At 42.9% G+C, this 21,018-nt stretch overlaps 1 protein-coding gene across 1 annotated transcript in view; it reads left to right on the top strand.

The window, feature by feature from the left end:
• LOC109898856 (VPS10 domain-containing receptor SorCS1-like) overlaps positions 1-21,018 on the top strand; it is a 116,416-nt gene that overhangs the window by 14,604 nt on the left and 80,794 nt on the right. Inside the window, exon 2 of the mRNA XM_031835001.1 lies at positions 13,118-13,747. Coding sequence (XP_031690861.1) covers positions 13,118-13,747 — 630 coding nt within the window. The remainder of the gene's footprint in view (positions 1-13,117; positions 13,748-21,018) is intronic.

The following is a 21,018-nucleotide window of genomic DNA, read 5'->3' on the forward strand; positions in this document are numbered from 1 at the left end:
AACTGAACAGGTTCCACAGACATGTGACTAACTGAAATATAATCATGTGTCGCTGAACAAAGGGTGGGATCAAAATCAAAAGTAACAGTCAGTATCTGGTGTGGTCACCAGCTGCAGGAAGTACTGCAGTGCATCTTCTCTTCATGGACTGCACCAGATGTGCCAGTTCTTGCTGTGAGATGTTACCCCACTCTTCCACCAAGGCACCTGCAAGTTTCCGGACATTTCTGAGGGGAATGGCCCTAGCCCTCACCCTCCGATCCAACAGGTCCCAGTCGCGCTCAATGGGATTGAGATCCTGGCTCTTCGCTGGCCATGGCAGAACACTGACATTCCTGTCTTGCCGGAAGTGACGCACAGAAGGAGCAGTATGGCTGGTGACGTTGTCATGCTGGAGGGTCATGTCAGGATGAGCCTGCAGGAAGGGTACCACATGAGGGAGGAGGATGTCTTCCCTATAACACACAGCGTTGAGATTGCCTGCAATGACAACAAGCTCAGTCCGATGATGCTGTGACACTCAAAAGTATCTGTAACTTGATTACAATATTTTTTGCTGGTAACGTAACGGATTACAGTTGCCGTTTTGTAACTGAGTATGATATACACCAGCCCTGCTGCTCTCTCTGTGTTCCATTCTTTAAGTCAACAGCCTCGGGTCTTATGTTGCTTTGTTTTTTCCCTATCCTCTCCACTATAGTGGGGGCTTCTTGTGGAGCAGAAGTAATTCCAGCCTGGCCCTGAGTAGGCTTACTGTAGTCTCAGAGATTTGTGTAGCTCCAGTGTAAGAAGGTTCCTTGTGGCTAAATTGAGCTTTTCAGACTTTTTCGCCTGCCTAATTAGTCATGCGAGACATATTATAAACAAGGAGGGTGTCACTTTAGTTTTTTCTCCTGCAAAAACTCTTGCAGAAAGTCCAGTGCACCGGTTGCTAGCTCCATATGTTAGACCTTTAATGAGGTCATCCCAGTCTATCCTGAGCAGTCTAAAGGCCATGACAGCCCAATAAACCACTGAGGTTTGCTGAATTACCGTTAGAGACAACTCCCACACAGTGCATCAGTCATTCACTAAGTAAAATATTTCATCTTTCAGGAGATCCCTCTCATTTTCTGGAATGTCCTTTTTGAGCCTTATGAAGGAGGATTGAGAGAAACATCATACTTGACATCAATTTTTAACCAAAGCATATATCACAACCTTAGAGATCAAAACAGCATGCTTGTAAGACACCGGGGGGCAACTCTTATATTTAGTACTGTGAAGTGCAACACAAATCTAAGATGGAAAGGTTAGACATTTGAAATCTGATAAAATCACAGAGCATTTTAAATTTCCCTGACAGGTTCCCAATATGGCAGAGGAGCACTGTAGAGTGTATGAGTCTATCTTTGTACCTCTCCAAGAGGCTGAGGATTTTGCACCAGCACACAGAATAGGGTTCCTGAGAAAGTAAATATTTTATGATATTGCGAGCAGGCTATGATTGAAAGCATGAGCGGATTAGCATTCCAAACTGCCTCTTGAGCATAAATTACATCATTATCAACCTTTAGGTTTAACAGCCAGCATTAATGTCTACGCTGCTCCACCGGGTTGAAAACAACAAGGCACGTCAAAAATATTTACCCTCAATTAAAAGTTAACCACCGCTTGACTCATTACAGCCATTTCTAGAAACAAGGCAACAAGACATGACAAAACATGCATTCAAATGGTCAATACTGGTTGTGAGAACTTTGTTCCCTCTGTGTTTTAAAAAGTCACATGACTATGTTGCTTTTGACAGTTTTGATGAAGTACAATAGACATATCATGAATTCAATGAAAAAAAGATACAATAATTATAATAATTGATGTCAGAGCTTTTGTCAGAAGGCATGATGACACTGTAATTGTCCGTGGATTAACTGTGTTTTAATTTCACAAAACCAGAAACTCTCATTATTAGTAAATTCATGCTTAAAGCCCCAGTGCATTCTTTTTAATACAGTACATATTTTAAAATCATCAATGTAAGTTTAATAAATAACTCTGTGTGTTTATATAACAAATATATTCATAATTTATGACCATGAGCCTCCTTTTGCCATTGAAATGCTCAGTCTGAGCGTGTGGGTGTTGACACAAATGTAAATATATTTATATAAACAGCCCTGACTGGTGGATAGGATCGTACTCTAAAGCCTACCATGTTTACCCCTTCAAAATTGGAGGATACACAAATAAAAGATGACTGGTCATTGGTCAGAATAATCAGATCAGACTGTGATGTCATGATCTGGGCCAAAAACTCTATCCCACCTGAACAGGCTGAAATTCCAGGGACAGCTCTGACACAAAGGCCATCATAATTTTCACATTTTCAGTGTTATTTCAACCTCATAGTGTGGAAATATTATACAAAAAAATAAGAAAATCATGTTTTTACCTGCACTTCCCCTCTAACTGAATGATTAAATAAACGATGTCCGATGTAACTCCCTGTGTTGGCTGCAGTCCACAGGTAGTGATGCAGTCTCTTATATTTATGGTCCCAGTAAGCATGGTTTTTGTTTAGACTCAAATGTTGGAGTGAAATGAATAATGTAGATTACTAATAAGAAAAAAAACAGACCAATATTTTTTGTAATTATATATATTATAGATCAGATATGATATTACCAGACAGATTAAAATAAAATAATTTCTAATCCCCTTCTTTTTTTTCTAACACCCCATCCCCTGGTTGGAGGACCAAATGAAAAACATTACAATTCAATATGCGTACAGTACCAGTCAAAGTTTGGACACCTACTCATTCAAGGGTTTTTCTTTATTTGACTATTTTCTACATTGTAGAATAATAGTGAAGACATATAAACAATGAAATAACACATATGGAATCATGTAGTAACCAAAAAAGTTTGAAACAGGTCAAAATATATATATTTTTTGAGATTCTTCAAAGTAGCCACCCTTTGCCTTGATGATATACTCCTGTATACATATACTGAAATCCAAGTCATCATCAAATCAACCAATACCTCTAATCTTAATTCCATCGCTCAGATGTCCACAAACTAGCCCGTCTTTCCCAATATATTACCATTTTACTATTTCCTTTTACAAAGGATCTTTCTATTTGACTGTGATGTCTCACAAGTGTCTTTAACCTCTCTATTTGTACCATTGCTACTGAGATTTCCCTAAAAATAAATACTACATCGATCATGGTTTTTCAGTTCTAACAGTACTGGTTGTAGGTCCATCTGAACACAAACATTATGACTCAACAACCACTCCTGGACCTGACTCCAAAAGTGAAATGACAGTACCAAAAGAGATGATCTATTGATTCTGTTGCTTCGAGTCTGCACAGGGCTGATTGTTCAATGCCCCATATATTGAGCATTCTTTTTGTGCAGAACATTCTATATAATAGTTTAATTTGAAAATAATGGATTGATGCATCAAATGTTTTTTATTTTTTATATCAGTACATAAACCCGACGGTATTGGGAAATCAAAAATCTGTTCCCAACTAACTTGAATATTATGTTGTCAATAGTTGTCAAACCTCTCAAACTTAAGTGGAACTGATACATTTTACAATTAATACTACTCATTTTAAGCCGTGCATGGTTTTTGATTGGCAGCAGACGAATTCATTCCTTTCTCTTCTAAGTAATTACATCTTCCATTTTTGTGACAGAGCCTCGATGAGTTGATTATACTTTTGTGTTGAGCATACATTGACATACACCTTTATTAAAACCTCTTAAGGATCCGCCCCTTTTTTCAACTTTCGCCTAAAATGACATACCCAAATTTAACTGCCTGTAGCTCAGGATGCGAAGAAAGGATATTCATATTCTTGATACCATTTTTTATTTTTTTTATTTAACCTTTTATTTAACCAGCTAAGCCAGTTGAGAACAAGTTCACATATACAACTGCGACCTGGCCAAGATAGAGCAAAGCAGTGCGACACAAACAACACAAAGCTACACATGGGATAAACAAACGAACAGTCAGTAACACAATAGAAAAGTCTATATACAGTGTGTGCAAATGTAATAAGATTAGGGAGGTAAGGCAATAAATAGGCCATAGTGGCGAAATAATTACAATTCAGCAATTAAACAATGGAGTGATAGATGTGCAGAAGATGAACGTACAAGTAGAGATACTGGGGTGCAAAGGAGAAAAAAAATAACAACATGGGGATGAGGTAGTTGGGTGGGCTATTTACAGATGGGCTATGTACAGGTGCAATGATCGGTAAGCTGCTCTGACAGCTGATGCTTAAAGTTAGTGAGGGAGATATAAGCCTCCAGCTGCAGTGATTTTTGCAATTCATTTCAGTCATTGGCAGCAGAGAACTGGAAGGAAAGGCAAACAAAGGAGGAGTTGACTTTGGGGGTGACCAGTGAAATATACCTGCTGGAAAGCGTGCTACGGGTGGGTGCTGCTATGGTGACCAGTGAGCTGAGATAAGGCAGGGCTTTACCTAGCAAGACTTATAGATGACCTGGAGCCAGTGGGTTTGGTGACGTATTTAAAATATATATATATTTTTTTTACCGTTATTTAACTGGGCAAGTCAGTTAAGAACAAATTCTTATTTTCAATGATGGCCTAGGAACAGTGGGTTAACTGCCTGTTCAGGGGCAGAACAACAGATTTGTACCTTGTCAGCTCGGGGGTTTGAACTTGCAACCTTCCGGTTACTAGTCCAACACTCTAACCACTAGGCTACTCTGCCGCCAACGAGAGCATTCAGGTCGCAGTGGTGGGTAGTATATGGGGCTTTGGTGACAAAACGGATGGCACTGTGATAGACTACATCCAATTTGCTGAGTAGAGTGTTGGAGGCTATTTTGTAAATGACATCGCCGAAGTCAAGGATCGGCAGGATACTCAGTTTTATGAGGGTATGTTTGGCAGCATGAGTGAAGGATGCTTTGTTGTGAAATAGGAAGCCAATTTAAAATTTAATTTTGGATTGGAGATGCTTAATGTGAGTCTGGAAGGAGAGTTTACAGTCTAACCAGACACCTAGGTATTTGTAGTTGTCCACGAATTCTAAGTCAGAACCATACAGAGTAATGATGCTAGACGGGAGGGCGGGTGGGGGCAGCGATGGGTTGAAGAGCATGCATTTGGTTTTGCTTGCGTTTAAGAGCAGTTGGAGGCCACGGAAGGAGTGTTGTATGGCATTGAAGCTCGTCTGGAGGTTTGTTAACACCATGTCCAAAGATGGGCCAGAAGTATACAGAATGGTGTTGTCTGCGTAGAGGTGGATCAGAGAATCACCAGCAGTAAGAGCGACATCATTGATGTATACAGAGAAAAGAGTCGACCCTAGATTTGAACCCTGTGGCAACCCCATAGAGACTACCAGACGTCGGGACAACATGCCCTCCGATTTGACACACTGAACTCTATCTGAGAAGTAGTTGGTGAACCAGGCGAGGCAGTCATTTGAGAAACCAAGGCTGCTGGGTCTGCCGATAAGAATGTGGTGATTGACAGAGTCGAAAGCTTTGGCCAGGTCGTTGACGACGGCTGCACAGTATTGTCTTTTATCAATGGTGGTTATGAAATCGTTTAGGACCTTAAGCGGGGCTGAGGTGCACCCATGGCCAGCTCGGAAACCAGATTGCATAGCGGAGAAGGGACGGTGGGATTCGAAATGGTCGGTGTTCTGTTTGTTAACTTGGCTTTCGAAGACTTTAGAAAAGGCAGGGTAGAAAGGAAACACTTTGAAGTTTGTGGGAATGTGCAATTTATGTAGGGGAATATTCCACATTAGATCTGGTAAAAGATAATACAAAGAAAAACGAACTTTATTTTTTTGCACTATCATCTTTGAAATGCAAGAGAAAGGCCATACTGTATTATTCCAGCCCAGGCGTAATTTAGATTTTGGCCACTAGATGGCAACAGTGTTTGTGCAAAGTTGTAAACTGATGCAGTGAAGCATATCATTTCTGTTAACATTTTTGTTTCAAGACTGCCCAAATGTGCCTAATTGGACAATTAATCACTTTTCAAGTTCATAACTGTGCACTCTCCTCAAACAATACAATGGTATTCTTTCACTGTAATAGCTACTGTAAATTGGACATTGCAGTTAAATTAACAAGATTGTAAGGTTTCTGCCAATGTCAGATATGTCTATGTCCTGGGAAATGTTCTTGTTACTTACAACCTCATGCTAATCACATTAGCGCACATTAGCTCAACCATCCCGTGGGTGGGACACCGATCTGTAGAGATCCTTAAGAAGGTTTAACTTGTTATGGCTGCAATCCCAATACTGGGATCGATATGACAACTACCAGTGAAAATAGAGGCTGCCAAATTCAAACCACAGAAATCTCACAATTCCAATTCCTAAAACATACATGTGTCTTATATCATTTTAAAGCAATTCTCGTTGTTAATCCCACCAAAGTGTCCAATTTCAAATAGGCTTTTCAGTGAAAGCACTACAAACGATTATGTTAGGTCTCCGCCAAACCACAATAAGGACAGCCATTTTCCAGCAAAATATAGCATTCACAAAAAGCATAAATAAAGATACAAATTAATCACTAACCATGAATTATCTTCATCAGATGACACTAGGACTTCATGTTACACAATACATGCATGTTTTATTTGATAAAGTTCATATTTATATTAAAAACTCTGAGTTTACATTGACGCGTTAGGATTCACTAGTTCCAAAAACATCAAGTGATTTTGCATAGCCACATCGTTTCAACAGAAATACTCATCATAAATGTAGATGATAATACAAGTTATACACATGGATTTATAATGCAACCGCTGTATCAGATTTAAAAAAGAGTTTACGGAAAAATAAACCCATGCAATAATCTGAGACGGCGCTCAAAACAGTAGCCAAATTAGCCTCCATGTTGGAGTCAACAGAAACCAGAAAATACATGATAAATGTTTCCTTACCTTTAATGAACTTCATCAGAATGCAGACCTAGAAATCCCAGGTCCACAATAAATGCTTGATTTGTTTGAAAATGTCCGTTATTTATGTCCAATTAGCTACTTTGGTTAGCGCGTTTGGTAAACAATTCCTGTGTCAATCGACCCCCCTTCACATTAGAGTCATCAGACAAGGTTCTATTGACTGCTGACATCTAGTGGAAGGCATAGGAAGTGAAAACTCATCCACATCTCGCTGTAATTTCAATGAGACCTTGGTTGAAAATCTGCCACCTCCAGAAAAAAACAAATAGGAAGTGGAATTTCTCAGGTTTTTGCCTGCTATATGAGTTATGTTATACTCACAGACATAATTCAAACAGTTTTAGAAACATCAGAGTGTTTTATATCCAATAATAATAATAATAATATGCTAAGATTAGCAACTATGACTGAGGAGCAGGGTGTTTGATATGGACACTTTTCATCCAAGCTACTCAATACTGCCCCTGCAGCCATAAGAAGTTAACCCCTTTGAAACCCTATTTCCTAAAAGTTTGAGGAGCTAACACAAAAGCATGCTTATTGTGTTCATTTTCAAAATTGGCCCATGACCTGTTGTCATCTTTGGAAATTACCATTTGCCAATCTGACTGAGTGTCCAGCACAGCTAAGATAATGAGTAGGTCAAACTCTAAGATACTATTCTGTAAAAGTAATACAACAATCATTCACTTTATTAGCATAATAGTTGTGCATGAAGTTGCTGAAAATATGCAGAATTATGGCAATACATTGGCCAGAGAATATAATATATGAAATCCTTCATACTGTGCAATGACTACTTGGATTGAATCCAACATTGGGGCTCTATTAGATGTGGAAGCCATCCTCACCATGCCAACTCTTTCATTCTAGTCCTGAGTAACAGTTAATCAATAGGATGAGGTTGGACTTGACTGATGCTTTAGAGCGTCTCTATATTGAGCTGTCCTCCCCATCTCTTTGCTTGAGCTGGGACATGTTCCTGTTACATGGAGGGGTCAGCAGCACAGAGACGTCTTTCATTTGCAGCCATTAGCAATGCAGTGTGCACAAGATGTCTCAATCTGTTTTGGTTATGCTGCATCAGACATCAGCCTAATGCAGATGGATGGGTGATTGGGAATTTCAATCATGATTATAGGCCTATGTGTGTAGACCAACATTTCCCAAACTTGGTCCTCACATTTTGCTTTCATCCCTAACACTACACAGCTAATTCAAATTAGCAAAGCTTGGTGATTAGTTGATAATTTGAATCAGATGTGTAGTGCCAATGCAAAAACACAATTGAATAAATATGGGTTTTGACACTCTTATGTAGGTGTCATAATGTGTAATGACGCTGGGTGTCAAGTGTTACCGAAAACAAACATAAGATCCCTGTTGCATAAAGAAGTATTGTATTGGCATCCCAAGTGGCGCAGCGGTCTAAGGCAATTCACCGGGTTAGGGGATGGTTTGGCCAGGGGGGCTTTACTTGGCTCATCGTGCTCTAGTGACTTCTTGTGGCGGTCCGGGCGCCTGCAGGCTGACCTCGGTCGTCAGTTGAACAATGTTTCCTCCGGCACATTTGTGCGACTGGGCGGGTGTTCAAACTTCTTATGGCTAGGGGAACCCCTCGACAACATTCAGCTGAAAAGGCAGAGCGCGAAATTCAAAAATATTTTTTTGAAATATGTAACTTTCGTACGTTCACAAGCGCAAAACACCAAATTAAAGCTTAACTTCTTGTTAATCTACCCATCGTGTCTGATTTCGAAAATACTTTACAGCGAAAGCACACAATATGATTATGTAAGGTCAGAGCCAAGTCACAAAAACACACACATCCAAACTCACGAGGCGCGGGCAAGTCCAGGCGAAAGTTCAGACGTAAAGTTCAAAAAGTCATATTACAGTTCATAGAAACATGTCAAACGATGTATAGAATCAATCTTTAGGATGTTTTTAACATAAATCTTCAATAATGTTCCGACCGGAGAATTCCATTGTCTTTAGAATTGCAATGGAACGCAGGTCACTCTCACATGTGCACGCGTGATCAGCTCATGCCACTCTGGCAAACCCCTGACTCAATCAGCTCTCATCTTCCCCTCCTTCACAGTAGAAGCCTCAAACAACGTTCTAAAGACTGTTTACATCCAGTGGAAGCCGTAGGAAGTGCAATATGACCTCATAGACACTGTATATTCGATAGGCGATGAGTTGAAAAACTACAAACCTCAGGTTTTTGCCTGCCATATGAGTTTTTTATTTTTTATTTATTTTTATTTCACCTTTATTTAACCAGGTAGGCTAGTTGAGAACAAGTTCTCATTTGCAACTGCGACCTGGCCAAGATAAAGCATAGCAGTGTGAGCATACAACAAAGAGTTACACATGGAGTAAACAATTAACAAGTCAATAACACAGTAGAAAACGAAGGGGGGGTCTATATACAATGTGTGCAAAAGGCATGAGGAGGTAGGCAAATAATTACAATTTTGCAGATTAACACTGGAGTGATAAAAGATCAGATGGTCATGTACAGGTAGAGATATTGGTGTGCAGAAGAGCAGAAAAGTAAATAAATAAAAACAGTACGGGGATGAGGTAGGTGAAAAGGGTGGGCTATTTACCAATAGACTATGTACAGCTGCAGCGATCGGTTAGCTGCTCAGATAGCTGATGTTTGAAGTTGGTGAGGGAGATGAAAGTCTCCAACTTCAGCGATTTTTGCAATTCGTTCCAGTCACAGGCAGCAGAGTACTGGAACGAAAGGCGGCCAAATGAGGTGTTGGCTTTAGGGATGATCAGTGAGATACACCTGCTGGAGCGCGTGCTACGGATGGGTGTTGCCATCGTGACCAGTGAGCTGAGATAAGGCGGAGCTTTACCTAGCATAGACTTGTAGATGACCTGGAGCCAGTGGGTCTGGCGACGAATATGTAGCGAGGGCCAGCCGACTAGAGCATACAAGTCGCAGTGGTGGGTAGTATAAGGTGCTTTAGTGACAAAACGGATGGCACTGTGATAGACTGCATCCAGTTTGCTGAGTAGAGTGTTGGAAGCCATTTTGTAGATGACATCGCCGAAGTCGAGGATCGGTAGGATAGTCAGTTTTACTAGGGTAAGCTTGGCGGCTTGAGTGAAGGAGGCTTTGTTGCGGAATAGAAAGCCGACTCTTGATTTGATTTCCGATTGGAGATGTTTGATATGAGTCTGGAAGGAGAGTTTGCAGTCTAGCCAGACACCTAGGTACTTATAGACGTCCACATATTCTAGGTCGGAACCATCCAGGGTGGTGATGCTAGTCGGGCATGCAGGTGCAGGCAGCGACCGGTTGAAAAGCATGCATTTGGTTTTACTAGCGTTTAAGAGCAGTTGGAGGCCACGGAAGGAGTGTTGTATGGCATTGAAGCTTGTTTGGAGGTTAGATAGCACAGTGTCCAAAGACGGGCCGAAAGTATATAGAATGGTGTCGTCTGCGTAGAGGTGGATCAGGGAATCGCCCGCAGCAAGAGCAACATCATTGATATACACAGAGAAAAGAGTCGGCCCGAGAATTGAACCCTGTGGCACCCCCATAGAGACTGCCAGAGGACCGGACAGCATGCCCTCCGATTTGACACACTGAACTCTGTCTGCAAAGTAATTGGTGAACCAGGCAAGGCAGTCATCCGAAAAACCGAGGCTACTGAGTCTGCCGATAAGAATATGGTGATTGACAGAGTCGAAAGCCTTGGCGAGGTCGATGAAGACGGCTGCACAGTACTGTCTTTTATCGATGGCGGTTATGATGTCGTTTAGTACCTTGAGTGTGGCTGAGGTGCACCCATGACCGGCTCGGAAACCAGATTGCACAGCGGAGAAGGTACGGTGGGATTCGAGATGGTCAGTGACCTGTTTGTTGACTTGGCTTTCGAAGACCTTAGATAGGCAGGGCAGGATGGATATAGGTCTGTAACAGTTTGGGTCCAGGGTGTCTCCCCCTTTGAAGAGGGGGATGACTGCGGCAGCTTTCCAATCCTTGGGGATCTCAGACGAGATGAAAGAGAGGTTGAACAGGCTGGTAATAGGGGTTGCGACAATGGTGGCAGATAGTTTCAGAAATAGAGGGTCCAGATTGTCAAGCCCAGCTGATTTGTACGGGTCCAGGTTTTGCAGCTCTTTCAGAACATCTGCTATCTGGATTTGGGTAAAGGAGAACCTGGAGAGGCTTGGGCGAGGAGCTGCGGGGGGGGCGGAGCTGTTGGCCGAGGTTGAAGTAGCCAGGCGGAAGGCATGGCCAGCCGTTGAGAAATGCTTATTGAAGTTTTCGATAATCATGGATTTATCAGTGGTGACCGTGTTACCTAGCCTCAGTGCAGTGGGCAGCTGGGAGGAGGTGCTCTTGTTCTCCATGGACTTCACAGTGTCCCAGAACTTTTTGGAGTTGGAGCTACAGGATGCAAACTTCTGCCTGAAGAAGCTGGCCTTAGCTTTCCTGACTGACTGCGTGTATTGGTTCCGGACTTCCCTGAACAGTTGCATATCACGGGGACTATTCGATGCTATTGCAGTCCGCCACAGGATGTTTTTGTGCTGGTCGAGGGCAGTCAGGTCTGGGGTTATGTTATACTCACAGACATCATTCAAACAGTTTTAGAAACGTCAGTGTTTTCTATCCAATACTATTAATAATATGCATATATTAGCTTCTGGGCCAGAGTAGCAGGAGGATTACTCTGGGCACGCGTTTCATCCAAACGGGAAAATGCTGCACCCTATCCCAAACAGTTTTTATTGGGCTGTCTCCCTAGGAAAACCATTTTTGGTTGCAGGTAGAAACGTTTTTGGTTCCAGGTAGAACCCTTTTGGGTTCCATGTGGAAAGGGTTCTACATTGAACCCAATATTGTGTTACCTGGAACCAAAAACAGTTATTTAAATGGGACAGCTGAAGAACCCCTTTAGGTTCTAGATAACACTCTTTTTTTTACAAGAGTGCACTGTATTTCACATTATTATTTCAACACTTGTAATTCCATGGCATTAACTAAGTTGAAAGTCCGGAGCAAATGACACGGTGATGGGCAGGATAATATCCTTGAGTCACTATCTACATATTGCTGTCTGAAGGAATGTTACTGCTGAATATCTGATGCTCTTTGCTCAGTTAACCGTCCATTCTGATAGAAAATGAAAAGATATCAAGGGAGGGTTATTTTTTACTAATGATTTATAAATGCGCTTGTAAGAATGACATTGACAAGATAGATTATTTTGAACAGGGGTATTAAAATGTTATATGAATATAATTATGATTTATTGATTTACTATTCATTAAGAAATGCCTTATAAGTGATCTATCATAACTCTTACCCATGTTACTTGCGTTTGAAAATGTAATATACTAATAAGGAATTGCAAATTATGAACACATGTCTTATATTGGTCTATTAATGACATATTAATGACAATACAAAGTGTGGACATAGTTAAGGTCCCCAATGACTGCTCTAAGCAAAAATAAATACATGGGCTAAGTTGATTTGAAAGTGTAGCCAAAATTTCTTGACAAAAATTAAGCAGCCTATATGCATCAATTGGTCCAATGGAGTGCATCATTAACAATGCATCAGTATGTTTTAAGGGCTGTTCCTTATTAAAATATGACTAAAATCATTTCTAATTTTCTATGTTATCCAGAGACTAAATTCCCCTAAACAGTAAGTCACCTCAAATGGAAATGTAATCATGGTAAATATGTTCCAATCATTCTTTTTCTATCGTGGTTGAGATCATGTGGAAGAAAGCACATGGGAAATATAGCCCCTCTCTTTTCTTTCCTATCATGACTGAATCTAACCGCCAGCTCCTCCTCAGTGCATCGTTTGCATCACTACTTGTTTGAGCACTTCTTCGCGCACCGTATCAACCTACGTTCCCGAAACGAACGATTCAACAGATAATAATCAAACCCTAAAAAGTATTCTATTATCTACAAGACACAATTCAAAGCGGACTAACTTTAACCAAGGATGGAGGCAACCATACCCGGCTGCTGCTCTTATTGTTACATTGCTATGTGGATGTGGCTCTTTACCCTAACTTCCACCCTGGACTTGATCAAAACGGAGATAAGGTGCATTCCATTATGCCAACTCCCCGTTATCAAGCCGGCTCCCCGTGAACTCTCTGAAGTGGTATTTGACCCATTTGGAAAAGTACCAGAGGGTGAAATTGTGGGGTTAGCAGAGAAGTCACCACGTTGTCACCCCTTTAATGGCAGATGTAAAGAAGTCAAAGTTGCGGAATATTTAGCGCGCGTCTCCGGTGATGGGGAGGTCATTTCGGTGCGTAACTCCGAGCAGCACTTTGCAAATAAATCATACAGCCGTGGATTTGAAAAACGTCAGAGCAGGGAGAAACTTTCCAGTTCTGAGGAGCTTTATCAGCATCAAAGTGGCTCGGGCATATATATTCCATCTGCCACCCTCAATAAAGTATCCGTCAATAACACTAGACATAATACGATTAATTGTTTTGGAAGAGAAAATAGACTTAAACGACGTGAATTATCAAAAAACAAGGTTGGAGCAAGTTTTAGGAGCCGTGGAAGGAGACGAAAGCGTAGCTTGCAGACGGCGGAGAGCAGAGCAACTTGGTCCGGTTTCCGATGGAACAGTGAAGATGCCTCAACCCCGGGGCAACATGATGAGTTGAAACTCATTAGTTCTACGTTCGCACTCACCGGGGATTCAGCTCATAACCAAGCCATGGTGCATTCGTCCGGACAAAATAGCAGTGTAAGTCAAACTTGGCAATGATGATTGCACCCTTGCATTAGCCTATAGCACATTGCATAATCGTTTTGAATGTATAACAATTAGCATATATGTTCTGTATTTTAAAATTACAATTTAGGTGGTGGACTTGGTCTTCTGAAGGGTCTATAATATGTAGTTAAGTTGTATTGTGTACGCATCTAGTTAACATCCTGGCGCTTGGTTTAAATTGTGAGGCATTGGAAGACCATGGGCACTGATAATGCCCTGGCAGTGCAGACCAGTGCAGCAGGCCGTTTAATGAGAGGATGCTGAAGAGCTGGATTGTGGAAATTGGAAACACACAAAAACACAGGTCTGCCCTGTTCAATTAAAACCACATGCTTTCAATGGGTTTCAAGTCCACAGACTCAAATTGCCTAAAAACATGTTGATTTTGTGGCCAATATTTTCTTTGTTTACAAAAAGAATTTGCAGTTTTGTAACTGCAGTAAAAGTGCAGTAACTGCAGAGTGAGTGAAGGAGGCTTTGTTGTGAAATAAGAAGCCGATTCTAGATTTGCTTTCGGATTGGAGATGTTTGATGTGAGTCCGGAAGGAGAGTTTACAGTTTCACCAGACACCTAGGTATTTGTAGTTTTCCACATAATTCTAGATCAGAACTGTCCAGAGTAGTGATCCTAGGCGGGTGGGGGCAGCGAATGGTTGAAAAGCATGCATTTGGTTTTACTAGTATTTAAGAGCAGTTGGAGGCCAACGAAGGAGTGTTGTATGGCATTGAAGCTTGTCTGGCCCATAGAGACTGCCAGAGGTCCGGACAACAGGCCCTCCGATTTGACACACTGAACTCTGTCTGCGAAGTAGTTGGTGAACCAGGCGAGGCAGTCATTTGAGAAACCAAGGCTATTGAGTCTGCCCATAAGAATACGTTGATTGACAGAGTCGACAGCCTTGGCCAGGTCAATGAAGACGGCTGCACAGTATTGTCTTTTATCGATGGTGGTTATGATATCGTTTAGTACCTTGAGCGTGGAAATCCAGATCGGAAACCGGATTGCATTAGGGAGAAGGTACTGTGGGATTCGAAATGGTCAGTGATCTGTTTATTAAATTGGCTTTCGAAGACTTTAGAAAGGCAGGGCAGGATGGATATAGGTCTATAACAGTTTGGATCTAGAGTTTTTCCCCCTTTGAAGAGGGGGATGACCGCTGCAGCTTTCCAATCTTTAGGGATCTCGGACGATACGAAAGAGAGGTTGAACAGACTGGTAATAGGCGTTGCAACAAAGACGGCGGATAGTTTTAGAAAGAGAGGGTCCAGATTGTCTAGCCCATCTGATTTGTACGGTTCCAGGTTTTGCAGCTCTTTCAGAACATCTGCTATCTGGATTTGGGTGAAGGAGAAGCTGGTGAGGCTCGGGCGAGTAGCTGCGGGAGGTGCGGAGCTGTTGGCCGGGGTTGAGGTAGCCAGCAGGAAAGCATGGCTAGCCGTAGAGAAATGCTTATTGAAATGTTTGATTATCATGGATTTATCGATGGTGACTGTGTTACTAAGTCCCAGTGCAGTGGGCAGCTGGGAGGTGCTGCTCTTGTTCACCATGGACTTTACAGTGTCCCAAAACTTTTGGGAGTTAGAGCTACAGGTTGCAAATTCCTGTTTGAAAAAGCTAGCCTTTGCTTTCCTGGCTGACTGCGTGTATTGGTTCCTGAATTCCTTGAACAGTTGCATATCGCGGGGACTATTCGATGCTATTGCAGTCCACCACAGGATGTTTTTGTACTGGTCAAGGGCAGTCAGGTCTGAAGTGAACCAAGGGCTTTATCTGTTCTTAGTTCTACATTTCTTTGAAAGGGGCATGCTTATTTAAGATGGTGAGGAAATTACTTTTAAAGAACGACCAGGCATCCTCGACTGACGGGATGAGGTCAATATCCATCCAGGATACCCGGGCCAGGTCGATTAGAAAGGCCTGCTCACAGAAGTGTTTTAGTGAGCGTTTGACAGTGATGATGGGTGGTCGTTTGACCCCGGACCCATAGCGGATGCAAGCAATGAGGCAGTGATCGCTGAGATCCTGATTGAAGACTGCAGAGGTGTATTTAGAGGGCAAGTTGGTCAGGATAATATCTATGAAGGTGCCCATGTTTACGGATTTAGGGTTGTACCTGGTGGTTTTCTTGATCATTTGTGTGAGATTGAGGGAATCTAGCTTAAATTGTAGGACTGCTGGGGTGTTAAGCATATCCCAGTTTAGATCACCTAACAGAACGAACTCTGAAGATAGATGGGGGGCAATCAATTCACATATGGTGTCCAGGGCACAGCTGGGAGATGAGGGGGGTTATGTTAACATGCGTGAAACCACGTTTTTTTTTTATTAGAGAAGTCAACAAATGAGAGTGTCTGGGGACACGCATGGCCAGGGTTAACCTCCACATCACCCGGGGAACAGAGGTGGAGTAGGATGAGGGTAAGGCTAAAGGCTAGTAAAACTGGTCGTCTAGTTCGTTGGGGACAGAGAATAAAAGGAACAGATTTCTGGGCATGGTAGAAAAGATTCAGGGAATAATGTGTGGGTGGGGTGCGGGTACAGTGGAGGTAAGACTAAAAATTTTTTTGTGTTTGCTAAAAGCTAACTACTTTCTGCTCCGCTTGTGAAGCTAATGTTGCCTTGCTTGAGTAAGATAGTCAGTTGTAAGAGTAAGTTCAAAAAGGCTAAGCAACCGAGTTTGAACATCTGAATGTGCCCAACGGCATGTGATTTCACAATGAAAATTAAAGATACTGTCATGTTTGCCTGGGGTAGAAACACACTCAGGAGGTTTTGGCTCGGACATAAGTATTTATACTCCGGTGCCGTCACCTCCTACCTGTAGGCTGTCTCGTCGCTGTTGGTAATCAAGCCCACTACTGTTGTGTCGTCTGCAAACTTGATAATTGAGTTGGAGGCGTGCATGGCCACACAGTCGTGGATGAATAGGGAGTAAGGCAGGGGGCTGAGCACGCACCCTTGTGGGGCCCCAGTGTTGAGGATCAGCGAAGTGGAGATGTTTCCTACCTTCAAAACCTGGGGGCGGCCCGTCAGAAAGTCCAGGACCCAATTGCACAGGGCAGGGTTGATACCCAGGGCCTCCAGCTTTATGATGAGCTTGGAGGGTACTATGGTGTTGAATGTTGAGCTATAGTCAATGAACACCATTCCTACATAGGTATTCCTTTTGTCCAGATGGGATAGGGCAGTGTGCAGTGTGATGGCTATTGCGTCGTCTGTGGACCTGTTGGGGCGGTATGCAAGCTGAAGTGGGTTCGGGAAGGATGGCCAGTAAGGTGGAGGTGATATGATCCTTGACTAATCTGTAAAAGCATTTCAAACAGAAGTGAGTGCTACGGGGTAGTCATTTATTTCAGTTATCTTTGCCTTCTTGGGTACAGGAACAATGGTAGTCATCTTGAAGCATGTGGGGACAGCAGACTGGGACAGGGAGCGATTGAATATGTCCGTAAACACACCAGCCACCTGGTCTGCGCATGAGGTCGCGGCTCGGGATGCCGTCTGGACCAGCAGCCTTGCGAGGGTTAACACGTTTAAATGTTTCACTCATGTCAGCCACGGAGAATGAGGGAGGGGCGGGGGGGGGGGCACAGTCCTTGTTAGAGGGCCGCGACGGTGGCACTGTATTATCCTCAAAGTTGTCAAAGAAGGTGTTTAGTTTGTCTGGAACCGTGAGATCAGTGTCCATTGACATGGCTGGATTTCTTTTTGTAGTCCGTGATGTCCTGTAGACGTTTAATTGCGACTCCACCTTCTCCCTGTACTGGCATTTCACTTGTTTGATTGCCTTGCAGATGGAAAAGCTACTCTGTTTATATTCAGACATTTTCCCAGACATCTTTCCATGGTTAAACGCGGTGGATTGCGCTTTCAGTTTTGCGCGAATGCCACTGTCCAGCCACGGTTTCTGGTTAGGGTAGGTTTTAATAGTCACAGTGGGTACAACGTCTCCAATGCACCTCTTTATAAATGCACTCACGAGTCAGCGTATAGGTCGATGTTGTTCTCTGAGGCTGTCCGCGTGATCAAAACAATCTTGAAGCGTGGCTTCTGATTGGTCGGACCAGCGTTGACTGTTTCTCGTCACTAGTACATCCTGTTTGAGTTTTTGCCTATAAGTCGGAAGGAGCAGGATGGCGTCATGGCCGGATTTGCCGATGCGATAGCGGGTGAGGGCTTTGTATGCATCACGGAAGTTAGAGTAGCAGTGGTCGAGTGTGTTGCACGTGGGTGTAGCGCAATCAATATGCTGTAGGAATTTAGGTAGACTTGTTCTCAAAATTGCTTTGTTAAAATCCCCAGCTTCAATAAATTCAACCTCAGGATGTATGGTTTCCAGTTTGCATATAGTTTCGAGTGAAGTTCCTTGATGGCCGTCTTGGTGTCTGCTTGAGGGGGGATGTTCACAGCTGTGACTATAACTGACGAGAATTCTCCAGGTAGTTAAAATGGCTGGCACTTGATTGTAATGAATTCTAGATCCGGTGAGCAGAAGGACGTGAGTTCCTGTATGTTGTTATGATTACACCATGATTCGTTAATCATAACGCATACACCCCCGCCCTTCCTTTTCCCAGAGAAGTGTTTATCTCTGTCAGCGTGATGCATGGAGAAGCGCGGTGGCTAAACCGTTTCCGACAACATATTCCGAGAGAGCCATGTTTCTGAGAAACAGAGAATGTTACAATCTCTGATGTCTCTCTGGAAGTGAACCCTTGCTCAAATTTAATCTACCTTGATGTCAAGCGACTGAACTTTGGCTAGTAGTATACTCGGGAGTGGTGTACAATGTGTAAGTCTTCTACGCCGTCATTGTTTTGGATTGCCTACTGGAATTAGCTCCATTATCCTGGGTGGTGGTCCAAACAGAGGATCCGCTTCGGGAAAGTCATATTCCTGATCGTAATGTTGGTAAGTTGAAGTTGCTCTTATATCCAATAGTTCTTCCCGGCCGTATGTAATAAGACTTAAGATTTCCTGAGGTAACGATGTGGGAAATAACACATCAAAAAACTAAAAACGGCATAGTTTCCTAAGAACTCGAAGCGAGTCGACCATCTTTGTTGGCGCCATACTGATTGTTGTGGTGTCATTATGTCAATGGTCCCCGAGGTCCTAATGCCTGTCTGCTTCAAAAGCTGGCTATTTGTGTGGTCCCGCCTTAACCCGGAAGCCAGCTGCGCCAATGTGTCAGAGGAAACACTAATGACCAAGGTCAGCTTGCAGGGGCCCGGCCCACCACAGGGAGTCACTAGAGCGCGATGAGTTAAGTAAAGCCCCCCCGGCCAAACCCTCCCCTTAAACTGGCCCGTTATCTGCTCATATGGAGCAGTGTGCAATTCCTGTCACTCAGGTTAAAGTATCTTGGCAGATATTTCCAGGGGAGATCCTAGACTGCACCCTTCGGTGTTAACCCAGATATGGGATCGGTTCGGCACGGCTAACGTAGATCTTTGTTCTTCTCAATGAGGGATCTGGGCACTCCGCTGGGAACGGATTCTTTGGTGTATTAGTTCCCAGAGATCATCCGCCTGTTGGAATCTGTTGTTCTAGGCTCACGTGAGTGTAAATAACGATTGTCAGAATGGCCAAACACATTATTTAAATGAGTTTATTTTGATCAAGTTTGATCCCCATGGTGAATTATTTTGAAGTTCGCTACAAATCGAGATATTTAATTAAATTGTGATGTCACACCCTGATTGGTTTCACATGTGCTTGCCTTCACCCCCTCCAGGTGTCACCCATCTTCCCCATTATCCCCTGGGTATTTAACCCTGTGTTTTCTGTCTGTCTGTGCCAGTTTGCCTTGTATGTTCCAAGTAAACCAGTGTGTTTTTCCCATGCGCCTGCCTTTTCTATTCTCTTTTGCTAGTCCTCCCGGTTTTGACCATTTTCTGGACTCTGTACCCATCTGCCTGGCCATTCTGCCTGCCCTGACCTCGAGCCTTCCTACCACACTGTACCTCCTGGACTCTGAACCGGTTATGACCTTTTGTCTGTCCACGACCATTCTCTTGCGTACCCCTTTTGGATTATTAATAAATAATAAAGACTCAAACCATCTGCCTTCAGTGTCTGCATCTGGGTCTCAACTTGTGCCCTTATAAGTGATCCATTCTGACTACTACATTTGTCGTCGCACCAATCACAGTCCCTGCGGCTGAAAAACATCCCCACATCATGATGCTGCCACCACCATGCTTCACCGTAGGGATGGAGCCAGGTTTCCTCCAGACGTGACGCTTGGTATTCAGGCCAACGAGTTCAATCTTGGATTCATCAGACCAGAGAAACTTGTTTCTCATGGTCTGAGAGTCTTTAGGTGCCTTTTGGCAAACTCCAAGCAGGCTGTCTTTTACTGAGGAGTGGCTTCCATCATGCCACTCTACCATAAAGGCCTGGTTGATGGAGTGCTGCAGAGAAGGTTGTCCTTCTAGAAGGTTCTCCCATCTCCACAGAGGAACTCTGGAGCTCTGTCAGAGTGACCATCAGGTTCTTGGTCACCTACCTGACTAAGGCCCAACTCCCCCGATTACTCAGTTTGGTCGGGCGGCCGTCTCTAGGAAGAGTCTTGGTGGTTCCAAACTTCTTTCCATTTAAAAATGATGGAGCCCACTGTGTTCTTGGGGACCTTCAATGGTGCAGAAATGTTTTGGTACCCTTCCCCAGATCTGTGCCTAGACAATTCCTTCGACCTCATGGCTTGGTTTTTGCTCTGACATGGGCTGTCAACTGTGGGACCTTTATATAGACAGGTGTGTACCTTTCCAAATCATGTCCAGTCAATTGAATTTACCACAGGTGGACTCGGATCAAGTTGTAGAAACATCTCAAGGATGATCAATGGAAACAGGATGAGATGTTTGTTTATTTAATCAATTTTAGAATAATGCTGTGAGTTAACAAAATGTGGAAAAAGTCAAGGGGTCTGAATACTTTCCAAAGGCACTGTATTTTCATAACTGTACATTATATTGACAGTAGCGAGAGCAACATCAGCACAATGATTTTGATTTTGCCTTTGCATTACATAAATCAGCCCCTCATACTTAACATTAGCTATAATAAATCATAACCATTATTACTCTTTTATGGTTAGCTCCGTCAACTTGCATCAGCACTCATTCTTGCCTTAACTCTTGCAGCATCAATCTACCATTCACATCTTTACAGTAGCAGCACCAGAGTTGGTAATTTACATTTACAACCATGACATAGTGGCCTGGTACTCATGGCT

This window comes from Oncorhynchus kisutch, linkage group LG11 (genome assembly GCF_002021735.2).
Source record: "Oncorhynchus kisutch isolate 150728-3 linkage group LG11, Okis_V2, whole genome shotgun sequence".
NCBI classification, from domain to species: domain Eukaryota; kingdom Metazoa; phylum Chordata; class Actinopteri; order Salmoniformes; family Salmonidae; genus Oncorhynchus; species Oncorhynchus kisutch.